Consider the following 24,086-nt stretch of genomic DNA (forward strand, 5'->3'; position numbering starts at 1 on the left):
CTCATCTGTGAAAATAGCTCCATTGGCAAAATAACACATACTTGTTTCACTCGTAGCACTCTTCCATATTCTGAGAATTTAAGAGATTTACAATGATTGACTATCCCAATGCAGAGAGTTGCTTCTGAAAAATATGATGAACAAATCTCTGCTCAAATAAGAACCAGCTGTTCTTTCCACATCATTAACTGAAGCCACGTCCTCAAAGCCTTAGTGTTCCCCAGGCTCTTTCTAATAGTTCTACGTTGGTGATGGCCCAGGTCACATCATGTAGTCATTATATACATTCCTTTTTAACAGAGTGCTGATATTTCATTTGGTTTGGAATAGCAAACAGCCTCAATGTTTTTCCCCACTGAGATAAATATAAGTGGATCATTCTTAGATTGTCACATATGAGCAATAATCTCCATTTCTATAGGGAGCAAATTTATTCATGGATCTCAGAGAAGATCTACAAGATAGGGCAGGTCCAACTGTTATACTCCTGGGACACGCTACCCGCCTCCCAACCTCTACCATCAATACTGAGATAGACGTACCAGATGTTGTTCAATTTTAGACTCAAGGATCACTCTTACTACCCGGCGGACAAATGTGTTTCTGAGGGGATGTTTTGGTGGAGGGGCGTTCAGATCAAATATCACAAATTTTTTCTCCTTCTGTGCAAGTTCCAATAAATCACTTAGTTTTGGAATCATCTGCTGTCTTGCTTTTTCTCTGTCAGCCTCTGATAAGGGTTTCATGTTGTAAAACGGTTTGGACTAAAAATAAATAATCAGAGAATACACTGGCTCCTATTAAAAGCATTTTCCAATCCTCCTGCTATACAGCCCCACAACCAGCCCTACCACCATGTTGCTCCATCATCATTGAACCCACCGGGCCCTCTGAAATACTGGTCCTGAAATAAGAGTCGCCAAGAAGAGAAATTAAGTGTCATCTTCATAAGGTAATAAGGGTATTTGGAATGATTTTGTCTATTACTGAAGAACCTGTTGTATTTGCACTGAAAGACCTTCATATTCCTGTCTTGACCTTCCTTTTCAGCCTTTTTTTCTATAACACAAGGTAACACAATCCCTTTTTGGTTACATTGGCTTCCACCATTTGCTCTCACTGTTCTAATTTTGTGTAATGCAAAGAAAATAGGCTTTGGCCTGTTAAAATCCTACCCTCTACCTGCAAAGCCCAGTTCAAATGCTACCGCCTTCATGAAGCCTCCCTTAAATATTTCTGAAGTAGAGACTTTGATGGTGTTAAACTCCAATGGCCCATTTTTGTGCCTCTGTAATTGTATGTCTCATTCTGCTTTATACAGTTATTTGTATATATCTTAGACCAGATTCAAATCCTGACTTCATATGCTTCTTGCTGTGTAACCTTAGTAAAACCATTTAAATTCTCAAAGTCTTCATTGCCCAAACTATAAAATGGGGAAGGAGAGAGTCATCTATGTATTTCTCAAGATTATTTTAAAGATTAAATATTGTAAAATAATTACAGGGTGTAGGAGTATGTCTGGGACATAGAGAAGAGTACAATTCACTTAGTTCCCTCACTTGCTGTTGCTTCAACTGGAGTGTAACTGCCTCACCGTATGGACTGTTAATTTTTCTTTGCAATAAAAAGCATTTCATCTTATACCTCAGTCCATACATATATTAGCTATATTAAAAGTAGTAGACGGCTACTTTTATTGTCATTTACCAATTACACATATATTAGCTGTATTAAATGTAGTAGATGGCTATTTTTATTGTCATTTACCAATTATAGGCCATTTGTACGTGAAGTTAGTGATAAAAGGCTTTCTCTCAGGAGAAGCAAGCACTAGCCACCTCACATTTTCTTAAGACTCAAGTAATTTCTCTTGTTCTCTACACAACTTAATCTTCGTTCTCATTCTCACCCTTTCTATATCTTCTTCCCTTGAGTTCCTAAACAAGCTGCTCTTTCTCACCTTTTTCTTAGGAAAGAAACAATCACACTGCACAATATCCCCATGCCTGACCAGAAGGCAGATCATAGAAGCAGAACCGAACCATACTCCAGATCTGAGTTGCGGTCTATAATGGAGGGTTTAATTCATCCTCAGGATAGAAATTCACTTCAGGATTCAAGATTTTGTTAGACTCTACCAGATCTAGACCAACTGATTCATTTCATTGTTAAAAGAACAGAATGGCAAAGATCAAGAAAGGATTTAAATAACTTAGCTGTGCACATTTTTTAAATGTTCCTGAATGGGCAAAAAGAATAGCAAATGCATTATACGATGACATTTATGAAGTCTTTCTTTTAAAGATAAATTGGACAAGAAATTCAAAATAGCAAAAATAATAAAGATTTACCAACAGGAGAGTTTAAAACTAGATTCCAGTAAGCTTTACGTGGTGTTGGGGGAGGGGGAGTTATCTAACAGCTGAAGTAAATGTCTTTTTTTGTATAAAAAATTGGGGACTTAGTCAGAAAAATAATCTGGAATGGGACCATGGCAGTTTACACTATCTTCAACATGGGTTGAACAATTTCAAAAAGCCCAAGGAAGAAACAAGATAGAAATGACAACAAACTCCTCGGTTCTCCATGTTTGTGCTTAGAGAAATTACAAGTAGAAGGGCCATTGGATGATTCAATGTATCATAATACTGTTTAAGAAATAGGAAAATTATTCAAAATCTGCCCAATAATGCCACTTAAAGGAAACCACTCACCAGACAATTTGAGGAGAAGTATCTGGAAATAGAGATGAACAACAATACGGTTTACTGTTGATACAGGTGCCACTAACTTTACTATTAACCTCAATACCATAGAAAGTTAGATTGCTCAGAGTATGAATACCACTGAATCAGTAAGAAGTTCTAACAATCCGAAATCCTTTTCCATGTTCCATAAGTATAAATGTTATTTTGAGGCCATTGTCCGAATGAATACGCCTTCTCTATGGCACTTTCCTACAAATTTCATCATTAAGAATATACTTCACAAGAAGCACCACCAGAAGAAATGTACCACAGACAAAATTTTCAGGGATCAAAGATAATTCTACTGCACATGATCAAATTATAGCTATGGCATTAGTATAGCGATTCAAAATATAACAAATAATTGATCATGGTACCAGAACTCCTGCGGGGAAAAGAGGCAGAATAATTGGAGCAAAACCCATGAGACTCTAGATTCACTCTGTTGATAGTATTGCCTAAAATCCTCTCCGTGCTGAAGCTAAGGAAGATCTAAGCCAACTATGACAGACTTGATATAATAAGGATTAATTATCGCTTGCATTAGTCCAAGCAATATGTCTGTTTCACCTGCTTTAAAAAAACCCAAAACTGAGATGGTGAAGATAAAGATTCAGCCAATACCTGTGAGCTATTAACCAGAGTCATACCTCATTTTCTAGTACTGCCTAACCCATTATACTCTCTTGGTCCAATTTCTACTTTCTTTCATGTCCCTGCTGATGAAGATAGCCAATATTTATTGCCTTCACTAGGGAAAAATCAACAATTTACCTGGAAAGTTATGCTTCAGGCATTTACTGACAGTCCATGCTACTCTTTTCAAGCCAAACCAAGATCTTAAGGATATGCAGCAACCCATCTTGAAATTCTCAGATTGACTCAACAACTCTGTTTACAAAACTTCTAAGGAGAAATCTTAATTCTACAAAAGAACAGGTCATTATCCAGGGTTAATCAAACTTATTCTGTTAAGGGCCACATATTACGTATTTCTGACTTTGTGAGACATAGTCTCTCTCACAACTATTCAATCTGCTCATATACAATTTGTAAGAGAATGAGAATGACTGTGTTCCAATAAACTTTGTTTATGGACACTGACATTTGAGTTTTATATATTTTTACACATCATGAAATATTATTCTTTTGTTTCCCCACCACCACCATTTAAAAATGTAAAAACCATTCTTAGCTCACAGGCTGTACAAAAACAGCCAGGGGGCTGGATCTGAATAGCAGGCTGCAGTTTGCCAATCCCTGACCTATGCCATGATATATTGGCTAAGTAAGGATATTGAGCAAATGAGAGATTATAAGTTATCCAAAATTATCCAACGCTAACCACTAACAACAATTAAGATGATTTCTTGGATAAACTGGGTCTTTTAAAGTATAGATAGCAAGCTTTTTTGAAATAGGCGTCTATGTGATTTGACTTAATCAAACATATTGGAACTATTCTCACGAAACACAGAAACCAAAAGACCTTTAGTGATTTCAAAATATTTCTTCAACAAACCTGTTTGCTGATATTCCATATCATCATAAACCTTTCTTTCTGAAAGTACACAAAAGGAGAGGCCACGGTCTAAGGGCATTAACTCAACAACTTGGCATACATCAAAGACACTGCTTTTTACTGTCTATCCCCTGATCCAGCAGCAAGGCGTTTTATCTTTCCTCAGAAAAAAAAAAAATGCAGTCTTGGCTAAACTAGTCTAAGAATTTTCAGATCCTGTATTAGGTTCACATTTCTACTTTATGGTACCACATTCAATACAATCCCTGTTGTTAACTTAAAATACGCAGTATGTTTATATTAGTTGATTAATTACTATACACTTTCTCTTTCTCAAATGACCATTCACCAATGTAACACTTTTAATACAGCAACTGTATTATCCTTACCAGGGAAGGAAAACTCATGATTTCTGTACTTAGAGGACCACTGATGCCTGCAATAATTATTTTGGATGCTCTTATACTAAATCTTGATTTCATATAGTTTAATGATAGTTTTTATTTTTAAAAAATGGTAATAGGCTGATTATGTGATACTTTTTCTAGATTCTCGTATAGAATCTAGAATCTATTCATTACCAGATGTCAAATTGACTCAAGTGTTCAAAATATGGCCCTCACTAGGACATGTGACATTGGTAAAAGTAAAAGTAAAAGAGGTAACTACATCCATTGATTGCTTGTTTGCTTTTAAAGTAATTCACAACTTGGAATGCTATAGGAAAAAAAGAGGTTTTTAACCTCTCCAGTTATCTGCATTAAAAAAAGAATAACAAATATCCAAATGGATTATGCCTTTGAAGCTTCCCAAATAAGTTGCTGTTCTAAAGGTACAGGTCCACAGTAAAAGAGACCTTAGAGGAAATGCTTTAGTAGATCATCATACTAAACAGAATGATCTGACTAAAGACCTTAGACAAGGGCCTCTTATAGAGAAGAAAGATCAATTTACAGAGTTCAAGAATTGCATCATTAACACACAAAATGTGGCCCCCAATTCTGAAAAGAAACACTAGAACTAATCAGATTGCCAGATTCATGGTGGCCACGCGGTAGCACCAATTAACCTCAAATAGAAACTTCCCCAAATCCTCATGATACAACTTATCACAGTAGGAATAAATTAACTGCAGTATTAAACACTGACAGGGCAACTTTTCTAAGATATCTGAAGATGCGACCAGTTCTTTCCTCGTGTGAAACCAACATAATCCTGAAAAAAACTGTGAAAATGAGGCATGGATTGGAACCTTGCTGAAAGGGACCCTCTGAGGATCTCGAAACAGATTTTGTAGTTTCTTCCCTCTGTGGGTAATGAGTTTGTACTAGTAATTGTGTGTTTATTTTATGGATAGGCTAAAGCATTTCCCCATTAAATAGCAACTGTAAATTAAAATGGCTTTAAAAACTATTATGTATTTGTGTTCTCTACCTAAGCTGCTCTAATCTAGCTATCCTGTGATAGGAAAAACATTTTACTGGGATATTTATTTTGAATTATGCAAAATTTTGCTCCTCACTAAAACATCTCCTGTCCTTACACACACCATACTTGGGAAAAGTAGGAAGAATACATGAAACATAAAAACTGAAAGCAGCCGAACTATCAAATATCCTTGAAATTCCATGCCCCTAAATTCCATAAGACCCATTTTGTCTTATCCTTTGGGTTCTTTTCAATCAGATAAGCCCTAGATTATCTCCCTGTCAACTAGTCACATGCAGCTCCATGTTTTGGGGATATCACCAGCCAAATTTCATATTAGTCATTTATAAAAAAACTCTTTTAGCTAAATATTATAAAGGATTATCCAAGATATCTCTCACTAACAGGAACAGGCTCAAAAATAGCTCATAGAAAGACTGCCCTTGAACATCACTGGAAAGGACAATATCAGATACTCTGAACTCAAATAGAGTAGTTAAAGTAGAAATAATCAATCCTGGATATAGTTCCCAACTAAAATGACATCACCTATCTACAAGAATTGGAAAGGTACAGCCATTAGAGATCATAAACGTAACTTCTCCAGATAAGCACTAGAAGTCAATAGCTGAGCCAAGACCTTTGGAACTAGCAAACAACTGCATGAAGTAGAAGAGCTGTCAACAAAAAGCAATGGGAAAAGATTCTCCTAATAAATGCCAAATTCACCTTTGAGTGCTTTTGTTCTTTATCTTGTCATACTTTTTGTTTTTACTGACTTGAGGTGATACACTGCTGATTTAGTCTATCATGTTCCTCGAACTAAAAACAATAATTTGCCTAACTCTAAGATTGTCTAGATAACTATCACTCTAACTACAACTCAGCTCCACCAAACTATTACTAGTGGAGACAACTTGAATATATGCTGGACATATCATCCCTTGCCAACTCTTAACAAATCTGAAATGAATGCTTCTGAAGTGAATTTTGGCCAAAAATATTCTAATCAACAGCCTTAAAGAGATGTTAGACTGCTATTTATTGATATAGATAGATAGATAGATAGATAGATAGATAGATAGATAGAGACAGGGAGAGACAGAGACAGAGAGACAGAGGGATAGAGAGGAGGATTGCCAAATTATACTTAAAGATTGTGACTCAACTTAATTATATAAATCAGTCTAATTTCCAATCATACTTCCACTTACAGGTTACACTTGTTATTTCCTTGTAGTATTATGGCATATAAAATCCCTAAAAAGACTCAAAAATTTAAAGCCATGAGTTATTCCTATGAATGGAACAAAGTTCAAATTATTCAGGTACAGAAATAACTGAAGATACTATAAGATGTGTTGTATAATCTGTATTAGTTTCCGAGGGCTGCTATAACAACCAACTAAAAACTTGAGGAGTTATAAAACAGAAATTAGCAAACTGAAATGAACTCTAGTTTAGCAATATCACAATGTAGTGTAATTGCCTGTTTCATATACTAGCCTGTGAACTCCATTAAGGTTGGGTGTGTGTTTATTCACCATTGTATTCCTTGTGTAGTACCCAACAGGTATTTGATAAATATCTTTTGAATAGTAAGAAGATAGAATGAAGAAAAAATGTTTCCTAGTCTGCCTCATCTACGATTGTGAGCTACTCAAAATGCCAGGAAAGTGTAATGTACATGGTAGGTACACTGTAAACGTTTATGAAATGCTTGGATAAAAAGGAATTAAACGACAACAAGTTTAAAAGTTTGTCTTCAGAATTTCCAGTGACTGTATAAAGCAATAATTAGATTGACTGCATTACTGGAAAAGTCCACTTGCCAATGCTGTAGTCCTGCTACCAACTGGAATGAAATCTGTGTATGCTTGACTATCTTCATCTAAAACCTTTATCTTCAAGAGCATCGCATGACCTCATATAGAAGAGGGATTCAATGCAGGATTGTTGAGCTGGGGAATATGTCTTACCTGTGATTGTACAAACCATTTGCCTGCATTGAGAGTCGATAGGAAATCCCAAGTGAAGAAGGAAGCAGGTGCTAAGGAGGCATTTGGCATGACCTCCTTGATATTGGTTGTTCTTCTCAGGTCATTGTCATGCATGAGAAAAGGCACCTCATCATAACTGCAGGCAGAGGGGGAAAAGAGGAGAAAGGGTGGATAGACTGAACTCAGCCATCTTGGCAGATAGGTTTCTCAGAAAGCCCATTAATGCCACAAATCTTACTACGGTTCCTTATTCCTTTCAAAATCTCAGCAAAGGCTTAAGTACCAGTCATTTACACTTTGTTGTCAATATTTTTCTTTTCTAGGGATCAATCTTCTATGACATATCACAATCATATCAGTGATAGTGAAGGTAGCTTCCTTACCCAGGGGCTTTCTGGCATCGAGAAAACAGTAGGTACAGTAGTGACCTGAGAGTAAGGTGAGTTGGGTGGTGATGGGACAAGGCCCTGAGTTCCCAGAACTATACTAAAAAGGTATCGACAGAATCTTCCCATGGTTTTCTGACCCATTTCCCAGCTTGGCACCTGCCCTGAGTATTTCTGGTCCTAGACACTTCTCATCAGATGGTATCATTAAAGTTCCTGGTTCTGTTACCTGCTATTTGCCTTGAAGAATCTCTGCTTTTATGAAAATCTCTCTTCCTTTCCCATTAAAATACCTATGAAGAGAACTCTATAATGGCCATGAGGAAGTAACAGGGTTGATTGAGACTTAGCCTTTTGCCCATAAACAACTAGAAAACTGGACAAAATAAGGGCAGTATCTTTTCAGCCAACAGAACAACAGGGAGAACAGTAGGATGATCTCTGAGAAAAGATAACAAATGCAATAAGCTCTACCATCACCCAGGCTTCCTTCTTACAATTGAATACTGGACTGTGGCACAGACAGGGGGGACCTAAAAGGCACCCAGCCATTGTGCTGAAATGAAGAGAAAGAAACCAGATTAAGCAGAGGTTAAGACAGCTAGAATTCATGTGCTAGAGTCCCACAGAGGATGGAGCTAGGCAAAGAAAAAAAAAGAAGAAGAAGAAATAAAGGAGTTCTAGGGAAATATGTACAGATGTCCCTTCAGTGTATGGCTAAATATCAATTTGTACATATGCAGAGTAAAACTCTATCGATCTTGTAATGTCCAGCATGTAATGAAAATTTACCAGACATGGAAAATAGCAGGAAAATGTAACCATAACCAGAAATTACTCCATTAAGAAAACTTGGAAATGAAAGAGATAATAGAAGTAGAAATTAAGGGTATTAAATGATGTAAAGCAAAAATTTACATAATTTATATAATAGATGAAATGAAAAACATGAATATAATGACATAATTGCAATATATTAAGAAATGGAAATTCTAGAGCTGAAAAAATATAGTAACTAAAGTGAAAATTTCACTAGATGAAATTAACAGCAGATTAGATATTACAGATCATGTAAAGATCAATAAATTTGAAGATGTAGTAACAGAATCTATCCAAATGACCTGTGAGACAATATCATCAATATTATGTATGTTTGATTAGATCCTAAAAAGAGGGGGAACAGAAAAAAAAAGAAATAAAAGTTAAAAAAAAATCTTCAAAATTTGATGAAAATTATGCATCAACGGATCCAAGAATCTTAATGAATACCAAAAAGGATAAATACAAGAGTACACATACGCGCGCGCGCACACACACACACACACACACATCCCACAACATTACCGTGTTTCCCTGAAAATAAGACCTAGCCAGACAATCAACTCTAATGCGTCTTTTGGAGCAAAAATTAACATAAGACCTGGTATTATATATTATATTATATTATATCATATCATATCATATCACATTACATTACATTATATTATATACGTGGTTTTATATTATAGCAAAATAAGACCGGATCTTATATTAATATTTGCTCCAAAAGATGCATTAGAGATGATTGTCCAGCTAGGTCTTATTTTCAAGGAAACACAGCAGGGATTACTATAACAAAACTAGTGAAAACTGATGAGGAAAATAAAATTGTCAAAGTAGCCAGAAGAGGGGGAAAAGACATATTTTGACATCAATAAAAATAAGCATAGAGCAGACTTCTCATCAAAAACTATGAAAGATAGAAAACAATGAAACAACATACTTGAAATGTTGAAGGAAATGAACTTTCAACTCAAAATTCTTCAAGGTGAAGGGAAGAAGAAAGGATTCCAAGAAGAGAAGAAAGGATTCCAAGAAGATGGCAGAGTAGGAGGCACTGGAAACCGATCTCCCCAACTAGACGACAATTACACCAGCTAACTTTGATGTAACTATTTTAGAACTATGGAGTCTATGGAAGGCTTGCCACTTCCAGGGGAAAGCATGGATGTAAACTGTGGTTAATTTCAATTAATTTCAGCACTTAGTCCAGTAGCAGCTACCCATCCCTCTCCCCCAGCCACATGACGAGCAACTGTGTACAGTAGTAGCTAGTACAGCAATTGGTTAGACCTAGGATAGCAGAAAGTACCCTGTATTCCAAGTATAAGGGATCTGTGCTCTGGTTGCTGATTGTTGCTTCTTCTCCCCCACTGTTGCAAAGTTCTCACCTTCTGGCTGAAGTAACTTCCAGGGTATTTAAAAGGCCAGAACCCTCTTTAACCCTCATAATCTCCTTTTTCCCCTTTTGGAAGCCAGAATTAAAGACCAGAACATTTAAAACAGCTGCATCATGGGGAAAATTAGAAAGTGACTATGTATGCCAAAAGAAAGGATCAGAAAAATCTAAGACCTTCAGTTTACACCTCAGTGTGACCCATGTCACAAAGACATCCTATAATGATTAAAAAAAAAAAAAAACACAGACAAAGAATTCTGGGGAAGGGGAAGAATCTAAGCTCTAGTGTCACAATATTATTACACTCAAATGTCCGCTTTTCAACAAAAAAACAAGGAACACAAAGAAATAGGAAAGTATGGCCCATTTTAAGTTTAAAAAAAAAAATCAACAGAAACTGTCCCTGAAAAAAGAAAAGCTGATGGCAGATATACTAGACAAAGACTTTAAAATAAATTGTTTTAAACATACTTAAAGAACTAAAGGAACATGTGGATAAAGTCAAGAAAATAATGTGGGGCCGGCCTGGTGGCTCAGGCGGTTGGAGCTCTGTGCTCCTAACGCCGAAGGCTGCCGGTTCGATTCCCACATGGGCCAGTGGGCTCTCAACCACAAGGTTGTCAGTTTGACTCCCACGAGGGATGGTGGGCTGCGTCCCCTGCAATTAGCAACGGCAACTGGACCTGGAGCTGAGCTGCGCTCTCCACAACTAAGATTGAAAGGACAACAACTTGAAGCTGAATGGCACATTCCACAACTAAGATTGAAAGGACAACAACTTGACTTGGAAAAAGTCCTGGAAGTACACACTGTTCCCAAAAAACAGGTCTTGTTCCCCTTCCCCAATAAAATCTTTAAAAAAGAAAAGAACGTGAACAAAATTTAAATATTAATAAAGAGATTAAAACCCTGAAGATAAATCAAAAAGAAATTCTAGTGCTGAAAAGTACAATAACTAAAATGAAAAACTGACTAGAGGGATTCAGAGGCAGATTTAAGCAGGCAGAAGAATCGGTGAATTTGAAGATAAAGCAATAGATGTTATTGAGTCTGAGGAACAGAAAGAAAAGATTGTAGAAGGTGAACAGAGTCTAAGGGGTACCCTGACACCAATTCCAGACAAACTCAGTACAAGAAAAATATAGACCAATACTTCTTATGAACATTGATGCAAAAATAATAAACAAAATACTAGCAAAGAGAATTCAGCAGCATGTTAAAAAGATTATATACCATAACCAAGTAGTACTTATTCTTACAGTATGTGCATGTCAAAACCCATCAGTTTAATACACCACATTAACAGAAAAAAACAATTATCTCAATTGATGCAAAAAAGTGTTTGACAAAATTCAATACCCTTTCATGATAAAAACAAAAAACAAGAAAAACTCAACAAACTCGTAATAGAAGGAAACTATCCCAACATAATAAAAAGCATATATGAAAAACCCACAGCGAACATCATATTTAATGGTGAAAAGCTGAAAGCTTTTCCCTCTAAAATTAGGAACAAAGCAAGGATGTCTACTTTTGCCACTTCTGCTCATAGTAGTATGGGAAATTCTAGCCAGAGAAATTATGCAACATAGAGAAATAAAAGGCATCCAAACTGGAAAGGCAAAAAAAAAATTACCTCTATTTTCAGATGACATTATCTTATATGTAGAAAACCCTAAAAATGCCACACAAAAACAGAATAAATTAATTCAGCAAAATGACAGGATACAAAGTTAACATACAAAAAACAAGTTGCATTTCTATATGCTAACAATGAACAGACCGAAAAGGAAATTACAAAGACAATTCCATTTACAATAGCATCAAAAAGAATGAAGTACTTAGAAAAATAACATTACCAAGGAGATGAAGACTTAAATTAGAAAACATTGCTGAAGGAAATTAAAGAAGACATAAATAAATGAAACACATCCATGTTCATGGACTGGAAGACAGCAGTACTACCCAAAGCAATCTACAAAAGCAATGCAATCCCTATCAAAATCCCAACGATGTGTTTTAAAGGAACAGAAAACCCATCCTAAAATTCATATGGCATCTCAAAAGACCCCAAATAGCCAAAACAACCTTGAAAAAGAAGAACAAAACTGGACTCACACTTCCTGATTTCAAAACTTACTACAAAGCTACAGTAATAAACCATATGTTACTTGTATAAAATAGAAAAACAGATCAATGGAAGAGAATAAACAGCCCATAAATAAACCCTCACTTATATGTTCAAATGAGTTTTCACAAGGGTGCCAAGGCCATTCAACAGGAAAAGGACAATCTTTTAAACAAGAGAAAACTGGGTATTCACATGAAAATAAATAAAGACCTTTATCTAATACCATATACAAAATTAGCTTAAAATGGATCCAAGACCTAAATGTAAGAGCTATCATGAAACAACAAAACTCTTAGAAGAAAACATAGGGGAAAATCTTTCTGACATTAGATTTGGCAATGATTTTTTGGATATGACAACAAAGGCACAGGCAACAAAAGAAAAAAATAGACAAATTGGCTTTCATGAATGTTTAAAACTTTTGTGCATCAAAAGACATTATCAACAGAGTAAAAAGGCAAACCCATATAGAATGGGAGAAAATGTTTGAAAATCATATATCTGATAAGGCATTAATATACAGAATACATAGAAAACTCCTAAATCTCAACAGGAAAAGAAAACAAAAAAACGATTCAAAATGGGGCAAAGGACTTGAACAGACGTTTCTCAAAAAAAATTGTGAATGGCTAATAAGCATATGATAAGATACTCAACATCATTGGTCATTTGGGAAATTCAAATCAAACTATAATGAGATACCACCTCACACCCATTAGGATGGCTACTCTCAAAAAAGAAAACAATTGTTGGCAAGAATATGGAGAAACTGAATACTATTCTGCCATAAGAAAAGATGAAATAGTGCTATTTGCAACAACATGGATGGATCTTGAGATTATTATACTAAGCAAAATAAATCAGACAGAAAAATGTGACATATAGATGACGTATTACAGAATTGTATACTTGAAACCTATGTATGAAATTGAGTAACTGATCTAGACATGTGATTGTAAGTTCAAATCTCATTACATTTACTTAAAAATTTGAAAGATACAAGAACATTTAAGGTTTACACAGTTATACATTTAACATATTAGATTTATAAGAAGTACTTAAGCAACCTTGAAAAGAATTAAGCTAGAAAACTGCCGTACCAAAAGAAGAAAATATATTAAATACATAACTGCAGTTTAAAACATTTATTTACTTAACTAAAGCAGTATTAAGTATTATTAAAAGGTTCTCAAAAATGATAGTTCAAATGTTAGACTTGCAATAAGTCTAACATAATGTTATAAATGCAATGTCATAAATGCAATAAGGTTTTTAAGTAAATTTAAAAGCTTAAGTAAGAACTAGTGTCCTGAATTTAATAAATTGAATACTTATTTTGATTTCAACCAAAGTGAAATATTTTTGGCACACAAAAATCACCTCAAGGCACAAAATAAACTTATATTTAATGCCAAAAAAAGGTAAAATGAAAATGTTTCATATAAACAAAAAACAGGATAATTCGTTTCTAGCAGAACTACACTATTAAAAAAAAAAGATACTCTTAAGCAAAAAGTAGATACCAATTGGAAATTTGCGTCTACACAAAAGAATGAAGAGTATGAGAAATGATAAACATCTGAGTAAATATTTAAAACTATTTTTCTCATTTTTTAATTTTTAAAAAGACTATTTAAAGCAAATATTAATAACAATATATTCTGATATACCTAACAATAACAGGTCAAACAATAAAAGAAGTGAAATGGAAATACACTGTTAAAAGATTTGTATTTTACACAAAGAAATGCATAATATTTAAAGAAAGAGGTGATAACTTAAAGTTTATATTGTAACTCTAGTGCAACCATTAAATAAAAGACGTATAGCTAATAAGCCAACAGTGGAGATAAAGTCCTAAAAAAATATTCCATTAATCTAAAAGAAGGCAGGGAATGAGAAAACAAAGAACAAAATATTATAGTGTACTCACGCCAGGTGTAAAATTTAAGGGAGGTCCTCCCAAAAAAAAAAAAAAAAGTAACTGAGATAAATACTATTTTAAGGCAATTATTTTAAAAATCTAAATTAATGTAAAAAATCCACGATAAACAAAATATTAAATTTTAAATATAGACAGAATTAGTATTTCTGATTTTTCCTTTTGCCTCAGGCTCTAGTATGGCTTGGCATGGCACATCTTTATTGAAATATCTGACATTTTGATCATCATGGATGGTAAAAAGGGTAGGCCAATACTGAGAGAAATTACTGATCTCTCTTCCCCCTCTCCCCCTACACACATTTCTTAGGTACAATATTTACAACTATTTCCCTTAAAACACTATATAAAGGCTGAGTTGGTGGGAAAGGAGTGGGCAACAGGTCCACACAAGCTTATTGGGATCTTTCAGTCTCTCTGACTCGGCTTCCATTGACTCCCAGTGACTCCTGGCAAGACTTCTCCTTTTGGCCCATTCAAAGAGGGCCACAGTGCTTCAGAAAACACAGCCTTCTCTAGAGAGGTCGCTCCATGCTCAGTGAGGGTATGGCTGGCAGGCTTTATGCTAAACCTCAGCAGCCAGAAGTTCTTCGAATAGATTCTTGTTAGGGCCTTCCACTGGCTTTCTCTCAGACCCTAAATACCTGTTTACCTTACTTGCTTTTGAGGTACGGACATGTCTCCTCCTTCACAAATGTTTCTCAAAAATATATTCGAATAAAAGTTTCATATAAATGTTTGACATTTCTTAAGAATGTGTTTGCAATTTTACAAAGTGGGGTGAACATTCTGTTCAAGTTCACTTTGGGTGTGGGGATGAGACCACCTTTACAAATATTTTATCACAAATCTCAAAAATTCCAACCTTCTGAGGGCAAGAAGAGATAGTAGGAGTGAGCATAGAAAATCGCATAGGAAACAGCCCAGGAAGGAAGAAAATCAGGAGAGTATGATATTCTGGAAGCCGAATAAGGAAAGTGTTTTAAAAATGAGGGAGTATTCAAATGCTGAGAGGTTAAGATGAAAACTGAAAATTTATCATCATGTTTGGAAAGTGCGAGGTCACCGTTAACTTAGAAAGAGCTCAGTAAAGTGTTGTGGAAAATGTCTGGCTGGAGTGGGCTCCAAAGGGACTGGAAAAGCACAAGCAAGACAGAGAGCAGAAGGAACTCTGTGGAGGAATGTTTCCTATAAGAAAGATACAGGGCATGAACTGGAGCAGGATATGGGGTCCTGAAAAGTTTTTAAATGTCAGGATGAATCATCTCCATCAATATACAAACATGACATAACTGAATTTTATGTATGTGTGTATATATGTGCATAGCACTACAAATTTTTATCACACGTATAGATTTGTGTAACCACCACCACAACTGGGGTACAGATCTGTTTCCTCATCACAAACTCCCTCGTGCTAGCACTTTAGTCAGACCCTCCCGCTAATCCTAAACTCTGGCAACCACTGATATGTCCTCCGCCACTATAATTTTCTCATTCCAGTGTGATATATAAATGGAACACATAGTATGTAACCTTTTGAGATTTTCTTTTTCATTCAGCATAATACCATTGAGATTCATCCAAGTTGTTGCATGTGTCAATACTTCATTCCTTTTTGTGGCTGAACAGTATTCCATTGTATAGAAGTACCATCTTTTTTTATCCATTCGTCTGCTGAAGGACTTTTGGTTCTTTCCAGTTTGGGGCTATTACAAATAAAGCTTCTCTGAATATTAGCGTACAGTTTGTGTGGACATACATTTTCACTTCTCTACAGTAAATACCCAGGAGTGCAATTGCTGGGTTATATGGTTAGTGAATATTTAACTTTAGAAGAAATTGCCAAACTGATTTTCAGAATGGCTATCCCATTTTGCATTCCTCCAATAAATGTATTAGAGAATCAGCTGTTCCTCTTGTTGGTATGTGGCAGCCAATGTTTTTTTTTTCAGCCACTGTGATTGATGTGTAGGGGTGTCTTACCATGGCTTTAATTTGCTTTTCTCTAATGGCTAACGGTGTTGACCATATTTTCATGTGCTTCTTTGCCATCTGCATATACTCCTGGGTGAAGTGTCCGTTCATGTCTTTTGCCTGTTTTCTAATGGGCTTGCGTGGTAGTTGAGAGAGCTTTTTATGTAATCTGGATACAAATCCTTTGTTGGACATGGGTTTGCAAATATTTTCTGCCAGTCTCTACCATGTCTTTTCCTCCTCTTCACAGGACCTTTCACAGAGACAAAGTTTTTTATTTTGATAAAGTCCAACTTAATTTTTCTTTTTCGGTTTGTGTTTCTGGTGTCATCTTTAAGAACACATCACCTAACTCTAGGTCACAAAGACTTTTCTCCTGTGGTATTTGCTAAAAGTTTTAGAGATGTACCTTTTACATTAGATTTGTGATTCATTCTGAGTTAGTTTCCATATAAGGTGTAAAGTACAGGATGAGGTTTTCTGCCCTGCCCACAGCAGTAAAGACATAAGAACAGTCCTTGCTACCTTTTATAACCGCAGCTACCCCTCTCATGCTTCCTTCTTCACCCCCCTAAACCACTGATTTATTTCCAATCATTTTAATCTTATCATTTTGATGGTGATGCATAAATGGAAGCATACACTATATAACCTTCTGAGACTGGCTTTTCTCACTCAGCATAATTCCCATGAGATCCATCCAAATCGTTGCATGTATCAATAGGTCATTCCTTTTTACTGCTGAGTAAAATTCTGTTATATGGATACACCACAGTTTGTTTGACCATTTGCCTCTTGCACCTCTTGAAGGACACTGGGGTTGTCCAGATATTGGCTGTGATTAATAAAACTGCTGTGAACAATAATTTAAAGATCTTTGTATGAACATTAATTTTTCTTTTCTCTGGGATAAATGCCCAGGAGTGCAATTTCTGGGTTGTATGGTTAGCACATGTTTAATTCTGCAAGAAACTGCCAAACTTACCAGAGCAGCTATATCATTTTACATTTTCAGCAGCAACGTATGAATGATCCCGTTTGTCCTCCAGCATGTGAAGTTATCACTATTTTTCAATTTAGCGATTCTGATAGGTGAGTAGTAATTTTAGTTTTGTTTGCATTTTCTTAACGGCTAATGAAGTTGAACGTGTTCTCAGGTGCTTATTTGCCATTTGTACATGCTCTTCTGTAAAATGTCTGTTCACGGCTTTTGTCCATGTTCTATTTGGAGTATATTGGACTTTTTTTTTTTACACTGTTGTTTTGAGAGTTCCTTATATATTCTAGATGGAAGTCTTTTGTCAGAGACGTAATTTACAAATAATTGTCTCCCAGTCTGACACTTTTCTTTTTATCCTCCTCACAGGATCTTTCACAGGGCAAAAGTTGTTCACTTTGATGAGGTCCCATTTATCATTTTTGCCTTTTATGGATAGCGCTTTTGGTATAAGAAAACTTTGCCTAGCCTTAGATCTCAAAGATTTTATCCTGTTTTATTTTCTAAGGGTTTTAGAATTTTACAGTTTACATTTAAATCCATAATCAATTTTGAGGTGTTTGTTGTTGTTGTTTGGTTAGTTTTGGTTTTTTGGGGCTAAACGTTGAGGTTTAGTTTGAGGGTCTTTTTTTTTCTTCTTCTTTTTGCCTCTGGATATCCAATACTCCAGGAGTATTTGTTGAAAAGGCTATCCTTCTTACATTGTTTAGCTTTTTTTCAATTATTTTTATTGTGGTAACATACATAAAACAAAATTTGACATTTTAAAACCACTTTTAAATGTGCAATTCGGTGGCATTAATTACATACACAATGTTATGCAACCATCACCATCTATTTCAAATTTTTATTACCCCAAACAGAAACTCTGTACACATTAAGTAATAACTCCCCAATTCCCCCTTCCCCCAGACCCTGGTACCATTAATCTACCCTCTGTCTCTACGAATTTGCCTATTCTAGATAGTTCATGCAAATAGACAAGCTTTATCCTTCTGTTTCTAGCTAGTTTCACTTAGCATAGTATTTTCAAGGTTCACCCACATTGTACATCCATGTTGTAGCAGACTTCATTAATTTTTATGGCTGAATAATATCCCATTGTATGTATATACATTTTTTTAATTCATCTGTTGATGGAATGCTTGGGTTGTTTCCAACTTTTGGCTATTATAAATAATGTTGCAATAAACACTGGCGTATGAGTATCTGTTTGAGTCTGTTTTCAGTTTTGGGGGGTGTAGGAAAGCTGTTGAGGAAAATTTGCCTTCATTGGCTGATGTGAGCTTTTATCTGTTGGTTTTTGTTCCTTTGTTTCCCCACATGAGAGACTGCATGTGGGGTTCCCTCACGTGAGAGACTGCACATGAGGTATTGGTTAGCTTAGGGTTAAGAAAATTTCTCCTTTGTCTCATTCCCAGCAGGAGATATAGGAGGATGTTGCTTTCTGTCTGTTTTGCCCACATCAGCAGATGAGGTGGAGAAGTAACTAAGTTATATCAGAATGACGTGACAGGCATGTTGCCAGGCTTTGGAAGGCCTTGGGCCGATGGTCCCAGGCAAGAGCAACAGGTGTTGTTTGTCCAAATGAACAGGCCCTTCAGCCGGATAAGCAATATTCTTATCACAGTAACTGCCGGACCCTCCCGGAACTGGCCATTCCCAGAGTGGGAGGCAGGAACAAGGAGCTTGGCTGTAAGGTACATCTGAAAAAATGTATCAGACAGACCTCAGTTAGCATTGAAAAAAAATTTCGTCTTTTGTCATTTGTGATTCTTCATCATTCTAACACTTTTGGAAACTTCCAGCAACATGCAGCTTACACCACTAGGAGACGCCCTGACTCCCAGCCGCGGACCTGGTGAGGGCTGGCTGGTTCCTGACCTCTCCAGTGTTGTTCCCTTTGGTTAGCATTCTTTTTTTTTTTTTCCTTAGTTTTTTTTTTTTTTTAATTTTATTTTTTAAATTTATTAGGGTGACAATTGTTAGTAAAATTACAAAGATTTCAGGTGTGCAATTCTGTATCACATCATCTATAAATTACACTGTGTTTAGCATTCTTGAGAACTTGTTAGCATTTTGGAAACTCGTACGCAGCTTGCATCTTGCAGCAGTGGCAGATACCTCAGCTCTCCTCACAGTTTGATGAGCTTTGGGCATCTATTGTAATAGTTGTTATTCTATAGAGTTTATTAACTGCATTTAAATACTCATTGATGTTATTTGTGTATTTAGCCAAGTGATTTTTGATCAATAGTAAACATATGTTGGTATCTCTTAAAACTTATATGTATGTATATTCCTTTAACATGACATTGTTATCAATGTATATAGTTTAGTTTTAACCCCCTTTACTTTCTGGCATTAGCACATTCTATTAATTGCCTTTGTCTTTTGCTACTGCATATTGCTAAATAAATAGATTAGATATTGCTAAATAAATTCATTAGTCTCATTCTAGCGTGGCCTCCTCTTTCTTTTCCCCACTCATCATTACAGGGGGTGGGTGTATCCTTAGGAGTGGAACTGCTAGTTCATAACATAATTCTATGTTAAGCTTTTTGACGAAGCACAAACTTTTCCACAGTGGCTACACCATTTTACATTTCTACCAGCAATGTACAAGGATTATAATTTCTCCACATCCTTACAAACACTTATTTTCTACTTTTTTAATTATAGCCATACTAGTAAGTGCCAAGGGGTATCTCACTGTGGTTTTGATTTGTATTTTCCTAATGATGTTGAGTATCTTTTCATGTGTTTATTGGCTATCTGTATAACCATTCTGGAAAAATGTCTTCAAGTCCTTTTCCCATTTTTCAACTCAGTTGTTTGTCTTTGTATTGTTGAGTTGTAGGAGTTCTTTATATATTCTGGATATTAAACCCTTATCAGATATATGATTTGCAAATATTTTTCCCTATTCTGTAATTTGTCTTCTAACATTCTTGATCATGTCCTTTGATGCACAAAAGTTTTGAATTTTGAAGAAGTACAGTTAATCTTTTTATTTCGTTGTTCATGTTTTAATGTATTATCAAAGAATCCACAGCAAACCCAAGGTCATGAAGATTCACTCTTGTGTTTTCTTCTAAGAATTGTCTGATTTTAGCTCTTATATTTATGTCATTGATCCATTTTGAGTTAATTTTCATATGTGGTGTAAGGCACCAGTCATTGAATTGCCTTGCATCTTGGTCAAAATCAGTTGGCATCAAGTAAAATGAAAGACAACCCACATAATGGGAGAAAAGTTTTGCAAATTGCATGTCTAATAAAGGAGACTTCCTCTTTGACTTGTGGATTATTCAGAAGTGGATTTGTTTAGTTTCCAAGTGGTTGAAGATGTTCTTGTTAATGCTATTACTAATTTCTAGTGTTATTCTATTGTGGTCTGCAAACTCATTCTGTATTATGCCAGTATTTTTAAATTGGTTGAAGTTTGTTTTATGGCCCAGGATATGGTCTATACTGACATATGTTCTGTAGAAACTTGAAAAGAGTGTGCCTTCTGCTGTTCTTGGTGGGAGTGTTCTAGAAATGTAACTTAGATCCTGTTGGTTGATGGTGTTGTTCAGCTGTTCTTCATGTTTAATGGTTTTATGGTTAGTGATTAAACAATTTCTAAGAGAAGGATATTGTAGTCCTCAACTATAGTCATGGGTTTGTCTATTTCTCCTTTCAGATTTGTCAATTTTTTTTTTCATGTATTTTGAAGCTCTGTTCTTGGGTTCATACACATTTAGAATTGTTATGTCCTCTTAATGAATTAACATTTTTTTATCATTACGTAATGTGCCTCTGTCTCTGGTGATATTCTTTGTTCTGAAGTCACTTTGTCTAATATTAATATAGCCATTTCAGCTTTGATTAGAATTTGCATATTATATTTTTCCATTTTTTTTATTTTTAACCTACCTATATCATTACAGTTGAGATGAATTTCTTGTAGAAAGCATATAGTTGTGTCACATTTTTAAAATCTATTCTGCTAGTCTCTTTTAATTGGTATATTTAGATCATTCATATTTAATATATTTACTGATATGTTAGGATTAAGTCTGCCATTTTAATATTAGTTTTATGCTTGTTCCCTCTAATTTTGTTCCTCTGTTTTCTCTTTCTGGCTTTCCTGTTGGTTATTTGAACTTTTTTATCTATAGTGTTTTTTAGTATATCTCTTTGTATAATTTTTTGGTATGGTTACCCTAGAGATTACAATGCAGACATGCATTGCATAGTGGTGTTTCAGTCAATGATATACAATGTTGGCTGCATATGATTATAATGGTTTATAAGCAAAACGTTTGTTTGTGATGCAGAAAGGTAAGGCTGGACCTGACTAAGATGCTGAATTTCCTGCCTGCTCTGGGTGGTTTCAATAGACAAGGAGGCTCAGCATGCCGTCCACATGCCCTGTGCCCACCTGCAGCTGGGGCCTGGAGTTGGCCAAGGAGCACGGGGAGGAGGGGGGCCAAGATGCCCACTGCACCCCGCCGCCCCTGCCTGCCCATTCCTGCCCCTGCACACACGCATACAGACACACTCATGTGCACAAACTGACTTCCCTTCACTCAGTTTTTATTTATCTCTCTTTCCTCCCAGTCCTGTTTGTTCCTTTCCTCCCTCTCTCCCCACCTCCTTCCCCTTTCGCTTTTATTATTTCTTGTCTGGAGCTTTATCTTTCTCTGGATCTTGTTTGGTCTGTGTTATCACTTTCTTACCTCTGTTCTTCCTTCCTTCTGTCCCTTCTTCCCCCCTCCTCCTAACTTTACTCTCCCTCTGATAGCACCTCTCTCCACAGCCCCTTTGGGTCCTCCAATGCACATGTATGCGTGTGCATACACATGTACACGTACACGAACACACACTTTATATTTTATATCATATTCTACTGTACTTTTTCTATTTTTAGATGTTTAGATACACAAATACTTAACATTGTGTTACAATTGCCTACAGTAGTCAGTACAGTAATGCTATACAGGTTTGTAGCCTAGGAACAATAAATAGGCTGTACCATATAGTTTAGTGTATAGTAGGTAATAGCATCTAGGTTTGTGTAAGTGCATTCTGTGCTGTTTGCACAATGATGAAATCGCCTAACGATACATTTCTCAGAATGTATCCCCGTCATCAAATGATGTATGACTGTATATATATATATATATATATATATATATATATATATACATATCACTTTCTACTATCACATTCTACTAGCATCATAATTCTACAACTTCAAGTAGATTGTAGAATTACAAAATACTTCTTAGGTCCCTTTACCATACCCTCTTCATTTATTTATGATGTAGTTGCCTTAAATATATCAAAATATATTGAGACCCACCCACATCAGACAATGTTATGATGTTTGGTTAACATCAAACATAATTTTTAAACTCTGGAGGAGGAGAATTTTCTATTTTATTTCTTTATGCATTACCCTCTCCATTGTTCTTTCTTTATTCCTGATGTTCCAAGTTGACTTTTTCACCTATTTTATTGAGATATAATTGACATATAACATTATATTAGTTTTAGGTATATAACATAATGATTTGATATACAAGGTTGGACAATTAAGTTTGCGAACTCATCCTAGAAAAAGTGCTACATACCTCATTGCTGAATGTCACTATGGTCACCTTCGAAGTACTCCCCTTGGGAAGCTATGCACCAACAACAGCGCCTAGTCCACCCTTCAAAGCAATTTTGGAACTCTTTTTCTGGAATGGCCATCAGAGCTGTCGCCGTATTACCCTTGATATCCTGAATGTCATCAAAATGTCCTCCTTTCAATATTTCCTTTATCTTTGGGTAAAGAAGAAGTCATTGGGGGCCAGATCAGATGAGTAGAAAGGGTGTTCCAATACAGTTATTTGTTTACTGGCTAAAAACTCCCTCACAGACAGTGCTGTGTGAGTTGGTACATTATTGTCATGCAAGAGCCATGAATTGTTGGCGAAAAGTTCAGGTCGTCTAACTTTTTCATGCAGCCTTTTCAGCACTTCCAAATAGTAAACTTGGTTAAGTGCTTGTCCAGTTGGTACAAGTTCATAATGAATAATCCCTCTGATATCAAAAAAGGTTAGTGATACTGTTGCAACAAGTTCGCAAACTCAATTGTCAGACCTCGTATGTATACAGTTGAATTTTTAAATCATTTCTTTTGTCTAAAGAACTTTTATTTCCATTTGACTCTTTCTTATTCCTTCCATTTCTTCATTAAGACTTTGTATTTTTTTCATTTGTTTAATGGGTGTTCATAGTAGTGGGTTGGAGACATTTTATGCTAGCTACTTGAAAATTCTTAGATAATTCCAATATCTATTTCTCTTGATGTTAATATCTATTGATTACCTTTACTCATTCACGTTGAGATTTTTGTAGGTTTTGGTATGATGAAAACTTTGGATTGTATCTTGGCTATTTTCAGTATTATGAGATTCTGGTTCCTATTTAAATCAATTTTAGCAGTGTTGTCATGTTTAGGTTCAGAATACAGGTCCTGGCCCATGTTTGTGGGCTGTGGTTCAAATGCCAATTTGGTTATAAAAGGCTTCAGTGCTTCTCTGGCCATTCTCATTATGTGCTACCCAGAGGTCAATCTAAAACCTGGATGGTGTTCCAGACCAACGTTCAGTTATGAAATCTTCTACTTTGTTGCTTCTGTCTGTTCCCATGCATGGGTTATACAAAGGTCTACCAAGGATTTTATAGACAAATTAA

At 35.6% G+C, this 24,086-nt stretch overlaps 1 protein-coding gene across 1 annotated transcript in view; it reads right to left on the reverse strand.

Annotated features, from left to right (window-relative positions):
* The window catches only part of GDPD4 (glycerophosphodiester phosphodiesterase domain containing 4), a 68,466-nt gene that overhangs the window by 19,130 nt on the left and 25,250 nt on the right, over nt 1-24,086 (reverse strand). Inside the window, exons 10-11 of the mRNA XM_033118936.1 lie at nt 7,680-7,836; nt 543-764 (exon numbers count right to left, since the gene is read on the reverse strand). Of these exons, the coding sequence (XP_032974827.1) occupies nt 543-764; nt 7,680-7,836 (379 nt within the window). The remainder of the gene's footprint in view (nt 1-542; nt 765-7,679; nt 7,837-24,086) is intronic.

The sequence above is a fragment of the Rhinolophus ferrumequinum genome, chromosome 11 (assembly GCF_004115265.2).
Source record: "Rhinolophus ferrumequinum isolate MPI-CBG mRhiFer1 chromosome 11, mRhiFer1_v1.p, whole genome shotgun sequence".
In the NCBI taxonomy this organism is placed as follows: Eukaryota; Metazoa; Chordata; class Mammalia; order Chiroptera; family Rhinolophidae; genus Rhinolophus; species Rhinolophus ferrumequinum.